General features: G+C 39.4%; 1 protein-coding gene across 1 annotated transcript in view; it reads left to right on the top strand.

Annotated features, from left to right (window-relative positions):
* Window positions 1–12310, top strand: part of SLC28A3 (solute carrier family 28 member 3) — a 53380-nt gene that overhangs the window by 28001 nt on the left and 13069 nt on the right. The window contains exons 8-13 of the mRNA XM_026674719.2: window positions 3024–3101; window positions 3732–3812; window positions 4996–5076; window positions 6918–7043; window positions 9184–9314; window positions 10662–10830. Coding sequence (XP_026530504.2) covers window positions 3024–3101; window positions 3732–3812; window positions 4996–5076; window positions 6918–7043; window positions 9184–9314; window positions 10662–10830 — 666 coding nt within the window. The remainder of the gene's footprint in view (window positions 1–3023; window positions 3102–3731; window positions 3813–4995; window positions 5077–6917; window positions 7044–9183; window positions 9315–10661; window positions 10831–12310) is intronic.

Here is a 12310-nt window from a genome sequence, read left to right as displayed (position 1 = left end):
AAACATTTTGTATACTCTAGTTAGTAGTGTGATATTACCAGAGAAGAAGCTACGTAGGATTAGATTAACAACTCTTAATGCCTTTTTGGCTATGTAGTTACAGTGGGCTGTAGCACTTAGATCATTGAATACTCTACCCGACTCCGTAGTTTCTTCCCCAAACCCCAAAAACTTTAACCTTACACTGTCTACTATTGACCTCACCCCTTTCCTAAGAGGTCTCTACGGGGCATGCATAAGCGCACCAACGTGCCTACCATCCCTGTCCTATTGTTTCTTTTATTTTTATTTTATTTTTCTTATATGTACCCATTTCATGTATTCATAACTATGTATACACTTATACTTATTATCTTGTAAACAATTGACAAATCAAATAAATAAAATAAATAAATATGAGTACTCCAAGGTCCTTGACAGAGTTTGGATCATCTACAAGGTCTTGACTATTCAGCTTGTATTTTATTTTCTGATTATTATTTTTTTGGCAATATGTAAGACAGAGCATTTATTTGTTGAGATTTGAAGTTGCCATTTGATTGACCATTCTGATACATAGTCAAGGTCTTTTTGGAGGGTAGTAGTATTGTCTGTGGTGTTGAATAGCTTTACATAATCAGCGAAGAGAACGCAGTTGCTCTTAATATGATCACAGAAGTCATTTATGTAGAGTATGAAGAGAGTTGGTCCTAAAACACTGTCTTGGGGGACACCACTGTTGACAGGTACAGAATTTGATGGGACGCTCCCAATTTTGACCATTTGTTGTCTGTTTGACAGGAATGCTTCTATCCAGTTATGTAGGTGTCCAGAGATACCATAAGATTTTAGTTTTAGTAGTGGTTTGTCGTGTACCACTGAATCAAAGGCTTTACAGAAGTCTATGTAGATTGCATCTATTGCTTTGCCCTGATCGAGTTGTGTAGTCCATATGTTTTTGCAGTGTAAGAGTTGCAGATTACAGGATAGGTTTTTTCTGAAACCAAATTGTTTATTAGAGAGGAGGTTGTTTGTCTCTAAGTGGAGGATAATGGATTGGTTAATAATTGATTCCATGACTTTACAGATGATGCAGCATAAGGAGATTGGTCTGTACTTTTCAACTAGGCTGGGGTCTCCCTTTTTGAAGATGGGGATGACCGTGGCTTGTGACCATAGTTTTGGCAAGAAGCTGGTCCTGAAAGATTTTTCAAAGATTATGCTTAGAGGTTCGGCTATGGCAGTGGATAGCTTTTTTAAGAAGTAGGCACATATTCTGTCTGGTCCAATAGATAGGGATGGTTTTAGATTGCACAGTGCTTTTTCAACAATGTCTTCTGTAAAATTAATATGTATTAGATCATTGTAGTTCTCTGTGGTTCGACTAGGAAGTACTGGGCTTGATCCATTGCTGTTTACAATTACTGAGCCAAAGAATGTGTTAAAGATGTTTGCTTTGATGGTGTCATCGTTGCAGTCTTTGCCATTATGTCCTTTCAGGGGTGGGATGGACCTTGAGTCTTTTAGTTTGTTGTTTACAAAATTGTAGAAAGCACGGGTGGAATTTGTGCGTAGAAGGTCTTTTAAGAATGCTGCAGCATTTATATGTCCCCACCCTAGCTTTTTTAAAGTCTCAGAAATAATTGTCCTATTTTTGTAGAACAATTTTTTTTTATTTATTTTATTTTGTCAAGCGAATATATGATAACAGGTATAAGTATAAACATAGTTATGAATACATGAAATGGATACATATAAGAAAAATAAAAAGAAACAATAGGACAGGAACGGTAGGCACGTTGGTGCGCTTATGCACGCCCCCTACAGACCTGTTAGGAAAGGGGTGAGGTCAATAGTAGACAGTCTAAGGTTAAAGTTTTTGAGGTTTGGGGAAGAAACCACAGAGTCAGGTAGAGGATTCCAGACATTGACCACTCTGTTGCTGAAGTCATATTTCCTGCAATCAAGTTTGGTGCGGTTTACCTTGAGTTTGTATCTATTATGTGCTTGTATCTATTATATTGTTATGGTTGAAGCTGAAATATTCACTGACAGGTAGGACATTGCAATATATAATTTTATGTACTATATTTTGATCGGACCAAAGGTGGCGTATTTCTAGATTGTCTAGGTCTAGAATTTCAAGTCTGGTGGCATAAGGTATTCTGCAATGAGTAGAGGAATGGAGAACTCTTCTTGTGAAATATTTATGGACTTTCTCAACTGTATTAATATCAGATACGTAATGCAGGTTCCAGACTGATAAGCTACAGTATATTCAAGTATTGATCTAGCAAATGTTTTGTGTGCTTTAGTTAGTAGTGTGATATTACCAGAGAAAAAGCTATGCAGGATTAGGTTAACAACTCTTAAACAATATGTTGCTTTATTTTTCCTCATGAAATTGCAGAATACACGGACTATATCACAAACACGAATCTCTGAATTTTCTTGAGACCTAGCAACATTTCATTTACGTTTTATATTGGGTTAGGCAGGAGGAAGCAATTAAAGTTCCTTGGAACATTAAAAGTGTAGGGTGCAGAGATACTAATCCCTGTGTGGACAAATAAAGCTAGATCAGCAGCTAAGAACCAGGAAGAAGAAAGATAACTGCCACTCCCACAGTGCTTATTATTTTTGCTTAACTTGAAGCTCTGAAAAGTTTGTCTTTCACTCTTGGGATTTCTATTTATGCAGTGAGTGGTCTGTATGAAAACGAAAACAAGAACAGCAATCTTAATTTCCATTTAAGAAAAAAAAAGTTGCATCACACCCAGCTTTTGACAACATCCTAAATCAGAGAGGAACTTATACTTTTTTTTTTTTAACCAAGGGACTTTCCCTTGATTCAAGAGTTCATGATTCATTAGTTCTTATTTTCAATTGATCTCATACAAGCCACTACTTGAACACTGAATGTATAGTGACTGGTTGAATACTTGAGAAATAAGTGTCTTCAAAAAATTGGATTAGAATAATTGAGGTGGTGGGGAATTTTACCCTCAAAACAACTTATTCTTCCTCTTTCTCTTCCCTTTAAGATTTTCTTGGGATACACTGATGCTGGTGCTAAATTTGTGTTTGGTGAAAAGTATACCGATCACTTCTTTGCCTTCAAGGTAAATAGCCATTGTTTTTGTTGTCCCTGGTTTACACTGACCAAGTTATAGTGGGTAAGTTTACAAAATGAGTCAGTAAAGCACAGAACATTTTGTCTGCACAATATTTTCCTGAAAGAAATATTCCTGTTTAAAGTACTAGTCAGTTTCACCAAGTTCTTTGATGGGAGATGTATTATTTGGAATTGTCTGAAATACTATGATATACTAACCAAAGTCTCTTTTATATTTTTTTATTTCTTTCCTATATTTTTTTTAAAAAGGAACTACTTTTTGAGTTCTCTTTTATTTCTTCTTTATTTATTTCTTACTTCATATTAATTTTGATTAATTTTTATCTTGTTCTTAAAAGTTTCAATAAAATCATGTTTTTTAAAGGAATAAAGGGTAGCTGGTCTTTCTTTGGTAGCACTCAGGATTTAGAGTTCCTTCTCCGGATATCTTTACAAATCAAGCATGTTTCTGGAATGTATTATGTTAATTTATTTTGGCTTATGAACACTGACAAACTGTTTGATTACAAGATTGATGTTACAGTATTTCAGGGTTGATCTGTTTAAAATTTATAACATAGAAAAACATTTAGATAACTTAGAAACAGTTCTTAACAGATGTTTTGTCTTCAACTAGGTGCTGCCTATTATCATTTTCTTTAGTACAGTGATGTCTGTGCTATACCACGTTGGATTCATGCAGTGGCTTATTAAAAAGGTAACAGTGCCCTGGGTACTTTGAGAAATGGAATGGAATGGAATGGAATGGAATAGAATAGAATAGAATAGAATAGAATAGAATAGAATAGAATAGAATAGAATAGAATAGAATAGAATACTTCATTGGCCAAGTGTGATTGGACATACAAGGAATTTGTCTCTGGTTATAAAATTATAATTGGTCTTCAGTTATAAAATTATAATTATAAAAGCATATGTAGTATGATTATATCCTTCCCATGTATTCTGTCACTTTTCTCACTGGAAGAAACATTGCTAGAAGGCTGTAGAAACAATTTGGGGAGAATAATGTTACCTTGATAGTATCAAGCCATTGGTTCAACTTAGAGTTGATTCTGTTTTAAGTGCTGCCTTAGGTCTATATTTTACAATTATCCCAATTTAAAAACCTACTAGATAGTCCAAATGTTTTGATTTCATTCCCACCCTAAAGCTTCCTTGATCTACTATTTCTTTGCCTTCTGTTCTCTGAAATTCTTCCAATCAAAATTGTTTAACGTGTTGCCTATAATGACAAACAGTTATCTGAAATGTTCCACAAATATAGGAGGATTATGGTTATTAAAAGTTGCATCCCTTTGTTTGGTAAGTTAAATTTTTGGACAAGTTGGAGAAGAAGAAAAAACCAGGCATGATAGAATTACATTAACCTGATGTTGCAATGGAGCTGTGGTTAAATTCCTGGTTTCTGGAGAGACTAGAAGATGTAGGTCCCTGTAACTTTGCCAAAGTATTCATAAACTGTACAACATACATTATCCAAGCTCTGTTAGTCTTATGCGAATTCTGTAATTTAGATTTTATGTAGCCTGTGCCAATATGGCAGACTAAACTGATTTATTCATAGATTTCTTACAAAAGCTCAAAGCAGCTTGATATGTTCCAGTTTATAATATTTTGTCTAAATCAAGATATGCATGGATGTCCCTGGCAGTGATTCTACACTGGCAGACCTGACTCAGCTAGGGATTCACGTATTGTAATAAATTGGCATATACAATTGGTATATTCCAAAGACCCTCCTAAAGAAAATTGCTGACAGGAGAGAATTCCTTGAGGAGTTTACACATATACTTTAACTCAAGTTAAGATGTTTGTTGTATTCTACATACATGAAGCAGCTGGAATGTGGCCAAAACAATTGATTTTGTGCATTGTAGGTTGGATGGATCATGCAAATTACCTTACAGACAAGTCCAGTGGAATCTTTAGTTGCAGCTGGCAATATATTTGTGGGGATGGTAAGTTTGTGAAGCAGAGAATTTTAATAGAAAATAGTCCATCTAGCAAGACAAGAACATGTACTTTTAAAGACTTTTCATACACTGCCATAATATTTTTCTTAAATTTTACCGGGTAGATATTAACAGCCATGGAAATCATCTACTTAAAATGTCATTGCACAACTCAGTATCCATTCCCAAGAGACAAAGCAGTACAAGTAGTTAGATTCCAGGCATGAAGGAAGATCCAGAATTTCTAATAGGTCAACAATTATACTGCCTTAGCAGAGTAAACATTTTTACAGGGGGAGTAAGTTTTAACAATTATCTTATTCTTTTTTTTTTTTCTTGTTTGTTTCTCATGGTTTTAGAAAACTCAGAAGCAAGATAAATTGGTTATTGATTCCTCCTAGAGCAGAGATGCTGAATGATATACAAGAATATTGCAGGCTCATACTTTTTCACTAGCCTAATGTTCAGATCCGGATTTGCATTAGATTATATGAGAAAAGGCATCATAAATCCATGCAACAGTGTCCAAAATAGGCAGATGTTTTCTGTCAAGATTTCCTCCTAAAACAGAAATCTATACAATTTTATCTTTTGACCATTTTTTACCAGAAGAATAACCCCAATTGAAACTACAAAAAGCCAAGGAAGAAGATATTCAAAAAGGCACTTCTTTTACAGATTCACCAATAAATAAGGGCTGGAAGGTTCTGTTAAGTTTATCCCTAATTCTTTGCATTAAAACTCCTTGCTGTACTTCATATAATTTTTGCTTCCTAGATCAGGGGTCCCAAACCCCTGGTCCACAGACAGCTACCAGTCCACAGCCTGTTAGCAATCAGGCCACACAAATGGTGGGTGAGTGTAAGAAGCTCCATTTGCACAAGAGGTGGCATTCAGCAGGTACTGACCAGTTCTGGAAAACTGGTAGCGGAAATTTTGAATAGTTCGGAGAACCGGTGGTAACCTTCCCCCTGGAGTGGGGTGGGAATGGAGATTTTACAGTATCCTTCCCCTGCCATGCCCAACAAGCCACACCCACCAAGCCATGCTGCACCCACAGTGTCAACTGAAAAGATTACTTCTTTGGTCTTTTTAGCTGCCAGAAAAGAGGAGTGGGGGAAAACAAGGCATTCTTGAAATGCCTAGATAATCACCTCAGTAGCCCAAAGTTGTTGGAGCATAAGAAGGTTATTGGAGAGCCTGATGGATGACTCCTGGAGACAGATGTGTCTCATTGGAGAAGTCACATCCAGGGGGTGGGGGGAAGACCAGGGTCAAGGGGGAAATGTATGATGTGATTTAGTATCGGCTGCACCCAGACACACACCAACATGGCAACTTCTAATAAACCAATTTACTTTTCTCTGAGATGCGGCTAGAGACTTTTGATTTGAATGAGGGTGGATTTGTTGGAGCCCTGACACACAGAACCGGTAGTAAAAAAAAATTGAATCCCACCACTGGTATGTACATATGCAACACCATACTCTCCCACCCCCACCGCCACTGCTGTCAGTCCACAGGGCTGGAAACATTGGGGACCACTGTCCTGGATCATATCTGTAGGAAAAGAATAGGTAGAGCTAAAGGAGGGAGTTAAACACATCATCAGTTAAGAGTCCTTACATTGCCACAAGTGACCCAAGTCCAACCCTCCTTGAATTTGTTGATTCTTATCTAGCACCAATTTAGCACTGGCCATTAGTTAACTGGATTCTTATTCATGGGCTTAAATAGTGAATCTTATCTGTTGCAACTTAGCATGTAATCCTGATCCTTTGCACCTGACAATCAAGCACTAAAACTTGATTTAACTAAAACCCACATTTGATTTCTCTTCCTTGCAGTCGGAGTCTCCTCTCATGGTAAAGCCATATCTGCCCTATGTTACCAAGTCTGAACTCCATGCTATCATGACAGCTGGATTTGCCACTATTGCTGGAAGTGTTTTAGGAGCATATATTTCCTTTGGGGTAAGAATGGAAGCACAGTAATTGATAATGATTATTTTATCTTGCTTGTACTCAGGAGTTTGTGCTGTTAAACATGATTGGTTTTCATAAGGATGTTTTGCTTCATTAGGTTGTTGTTTTTCCTCACTCCCTGAAGCTACTTTAACCCTAATGATACAGCTGTCTTCTGTCAGGTTGATGTCTTTTCGCTACTGAGTGTTGACATTGTGGCCACTGAATTTGCTCTGGGTGTCTATGATTTCCAGAGCTTTTCTAGACTTCTTTCTTTAGTTAAAATTCCCCTTTCTCATACAAAACTCTGCCTGTCCTTTAAAAACCTGTTGGCCTCCATTTTTACATGGAGCTATATAGAAATAAGTGAGAAGAAGAGATGCATTCATATAATTCCAATATTGCAATATACACTGCTCAAAAAAATAAAGGGAACATTTAAACAACACAATGTAACTCCAAGTCAATCACACTTCTGTGAAATCAAACTGTCCACTTAGGTAGCAACACTGATTGACAATCAATTTCACATGCTGTTGTGCAAATGGAATAGACAATAGGTGGAAAGCATAGGCAGTTAGCAAGACCTCCCCAATAAAGGAGTGGTTCTGCAGGTGGTGACCACAGACCTCTTCTCAGTTCCTATGCTTTCTGACTGATGGTTTGGTCACTTTTGAATGCTGGCAGTGCTGTCACTCTAGTGGTAGCATGAGATGGAGTCTACAACCCACACAAGTGGCTCAGGTAGTGCAGCTCATCCAGGATGCCACATCAATGTGAGCTGTGGCAAGAAGGTTTGCTGTGTCTGTCAGCATAGTGTCCAGAGCAGGAGACGCTACCAGGAGACAGGCCAGTACATCAGGAGACATGGAGGAGGCCATAGGAGGGCAACAACCCAGCATCAGGACCACTACCTCCACCTTTGTGCAAGGAGGGACAGGAGGAGCACTGCCAGAGCCCTGCAAAATGACCTCCAGTGGGCCACAAATGTGCATGTGGCTACTCAAACAGTCAGAAACAGACTCCATGAGGATGGTATGAGGGCCCGATGTCCACAGGTGGGAGTTGTGCTTACAGCCCAACACTGTGCAGGACATTTGGCATTTGCCAGAGAACACCAAGATTGGCAAATTCACCACTGGCACCCTGTGCTCTTCACAGATGAAAGCAGGTTCACACTGAGCACATGTGACAGACGTGACAGGGTCTGGAGATGCTGTGGAGAACTTTCTGCTGCCTGCAACATCCTCCAGCATGACTACTTTGGCAGTGGGTCAGTAATGGTGTGAGGTGGCATTTCTTTAGGGGGCTGCACAGCCCTCCATGTGCTCACCAGAGGTAGCCTGACTGCCATTAGGTGCCGAGATGAGATCCTCAGACCCCTTGTGAGACCATATGCTGGTGCGGTTGGTCCTGGGTTCCTCCTAATGCAAGACAATGCTAGACCTCATGTGGCTGGAGTGTGTCAGCAGTTCCTGCAAGACGAAGGCATTGATACTATGGACTGGCCCGCCCGTTCCTCAGACCTGAATCCAATTAAGCACATCTGGGACATCATGTCTCACTCCATCCACCAACGCCACATTGCACCACAGACTGTCCAGGAGTTGGGGGATGCTTTAGTCCAGGTGTGGGAGGAGATCCCTCAGGAGACCATCCACCACCTCATCAGGGGCATGCCCAGGTGTTGTAGGGGGGTCATACAGGCACGTGGAGGCCACACACACTACTGAGCCTCATTTTGACTTGTTTTAAGGACATTACATCAAAGTTGGATCAGCCTGTAGTGTTTTTTTCCACTTTAATTTTGAGTGTAACTCCAAATTCAGACCTCCATGGGTTGCTAAATTTGATTTCCATTGATAATTTTTGTGTGATTTTGTTGTCAGCACATTCAACTATGTAATGAACGAAGTATTTAATAAGAATATTTCATTCATTTGGATCTAGGATGTCTTATTTTTGTGTTCCCTTTATTTTTTTGAGCAATGTATGTTTTATTACAACTTGTAAAACAACTTTTTTTTCAACTCATCCCTAAAGCTTGCTGACTGGGAAATTTTGGGAACTAAAGCCTACACTGACTTCAAGTGGCTGAGGTTGAATAACACTGTCCTTATGTAAAAACTAATTTGTTTTTATTTGTCAGGTTTCAGCTTCCCATTTATTAACTGCTTCCGTGATGTCCGCACCAGCAGCTTTGGCTGTTGCTAAACTCTTCTGGCCTGAGACTGAAAAACCCCAGATAAATGCCCAACAGGATACAAAAATGGAAAAAGGGTAAGCAATTTATATATTCATATTATATTTTCATGGCTGCTGGACTCCATAGAGTTCATCTATGGACAATACGGTTAATTGAAACTAGAAGAAACATACCTGGGGAACACAAATTCGCTTTTGATTGATTTCAGCAAAGTCATCTGTAATGAAAAGAACTGGTAATATTGCCATCATTTCCATGCCAACAAGATCCTGTGCCTCAGACAGTTCAAATATCAACTGAAATTTATTCCCATTATTCCCCGACTGTAAGAAGAAAAAAGAGCAGCTGGTGAATTCAGGGGTGGGATTCAAAATTGTTAACAACCGGTTCTCTGGGCATGGCTTAGTTGGTGGGCGTGGCTTGGTGGTCATGTGACTGGGTAAATGTGACTTGTGGTCATGTTATTGGCTGGGTGTGGCCAACTCAATATCACTCACATCGAGGCACATATCTCCTTGTCTGGACTTTCATGACTGTGGGGGTGCTGCAACAGTCGTAAGTGTGAAAAATGGTCATACGTCACTTTTTTCAGTGCCATTGTAACTTTGAATGGTCACTCCACACAAGCAAAGTACCAGCAAAGGAAGGGGAAAAACTCCAGAGAAGTTCCAGAGATAGAAAGTCTAGTCCTACCAAGAATATAATAAGAGTTAATGGAGAGGCAGTTTCTGTAAGCAACACCAGAATGTTTCCTTCCTGCCTTCCTTACAGGATTAGGCCAGTAATTTCTTCTAAGAATCGGTTCTCCGAACTGCTTAGAATGTTAACAACTGGTTCTAGCGAATAGGTGCGAACTGGTAGAATCCCACCCCTGGCTGAATTGCAAGTTTTCACGTCACTATTTGAAAACCCAAAGCATCAGTCAGAAAGAATTAAAATTCATAACTCCCATAAACTGAGAACTTTTAAATAAGTTCTCTGGTAACCATAAACTCACTTAGCACAAATATGATTCACTTCCTAATTCACAGACAATGAGTGTGATCAAATAATTCATCAATACATAATAATGATAATCAATTATTAATTAACGTTAATTAACAGCTGTTTGAAGTTATTTATTCTGTTCCTTTCACTGTAGGATCAAGTGAAGGATATAGGATGTTTAAGATCTGCATTCCTGTTTAAAGTCCCCATAAGGGCTTTTTGCATTCATAAAAGGCTATATCAGTGTCAAAAATTATTAACAATATTAAATATTACTTCTATTATTCTGGTTGCTAGCCTTCCTAATATTTTAAAAAGGATGAATACTGTTATTGTAGGGGAAAGATTGTTTTGATTGTTTGGTTGTCTGGGTTTGTACTTTGAGCCATATACAAATGTCACACTAATGTGTACCTTTTCTTTTGCTGCTGAAGAGAAGCTAGGAACCTGTTGGAAGCTGCCAGCCAAGGTGCCAGTGCTGCCATCCCACTGGTAGCCAACATTGCTGTGAATCTGATTGCCTTCCTTGCTTTGCTGGCCTTTTTTAATGCAGTCCTGTCTTGGCTGGGGAACATGTTCGACTACCCACAACTGAGCTTTGAGGTATTGTCCTATTAGCTGTTAGCTCAAGCAAGAGGCATGTGGGAGATGCAGCCTTGACCTCACTTCAGCCTACTATTAAGAGAATATATGAAATTGTAGGTTATGCCTTAAGATAGGGGTGGACAACCTTGGCAACTTTAAGACATACGGACTTCGACTCTCAGCATGGCTGGCTGAGGAATTCTGGAAGTTGAAATCCACAAGTCTTAAAGTTGTCAAGGCTGGACACCCTGCCTTAAAATATTTGTGTTTCCCTGCACTGATATATCTACTGTCTGCTAAGAGTGATTGGAAGAAGACACTCTTCTGAATACTGAAGTATTTGACCAAGCACTTTTCTGTAACAGAGTCTGCAAAAAAATAAATAAATTACATTGTTGTGATTTTAAAATAGAATATTTGTGCAAGAGATAGAAAGATGTCTGTACTTCAGTGTGACTAATTCTGGATTTCCTTACATGGGCCCAGGAAGGAGGGGCAGCTGAAGGGAATAGATAAAGCACCAAAACCAAATCAGGCACAATGATTAATTAACATGTTATACAAACTAAACTACTGGTAAGGAGTTCAGTGCCCAAAATACATGGAAGTAAATGGCTACTTCGTGCCATTTACATGCCAAAAATCATGTAGTGGGTTTGCATTTGGTTTGTGTTTTAATTTTCTACTGCTGAGATCTAAATAATGAATGGGACCTGAATAAGGTGTGTGTGTGTGTGTGTGTGTGCATAGACATATATACAGGCAGGGGTGGTATTCAGCCGGTTCAGGCTGGTTCAGGCGAACCGGATGTTAAATTTACATCTGGTTTGCCAAACTGGTAGTTGAACCGACCAGCTGGCCCCGCCCACCCCACCCCACTCCTCCCAGGAGTCTCCACACAGCCCATTTTGGATGCAGGTAAACGCAGGGTCCACACGAAGGCTCTGGGAAAGTGAAAAATGGCCCTCCCGAAAGTTCTGGAAGTCTGGAAGCCAGCATGTTTCCAGCTTCCGGAGAGCCTCCGGAGCCCGGGGGAGACTGATTTCTCCCTCCCAGAGGCCCAAGGGAAGCCTCCAGACTCAGGGAAGGCGAAAATTGGCCTTCCCAGAAGTTCCATGCCCACCATGACCACGCCCACCCAGCAACTGGGCAGAGAACCGGTTGTTGGGTTTTTTGAATCCCACTCCTGCATACATGGAGTCCCCAACGTATGAACTCAATGGAGCCCAGAATTTCTGTTGCTAAGCGAGGCAGTTTTTAAGTGAGCTTTGCCCCGTTTTATGATCTTTCTTGCCATAGTTGTTAAGCAAATCACTGCCGTTGTTAACGTGGTTGAATCTGGCTCTCCCATTGGCTTTGCTTGTCAGAATTTCACAAAAGGTGATCACATGACCTGCAGACACTGCATCCATCATAAATACATGACAAGTGCCAAGCATCCAAATTCTGATCACGTGACCATGGGGATGCTGCAACGGTCCTAAGTTTGAAAAACAGT

Source organism: Notechis scutatus, chromosome 2 (genome assembly GCF_049901735.1).
Source record: "Notechis scutatus isolate UNSWTSFEM ecotype Mainland chromosome 2, rNotScu1.2, whole genome shotgun sequence".
Lineage (NCBI taxonomy): Eukaryota > Metazoa > Chordata > Lepidosauria > Squamata > Elapidae > Notechis > Notechis scutatus.
This window is presented reverse-complemented; position numbering and strand designations above follow the sequence as displayed.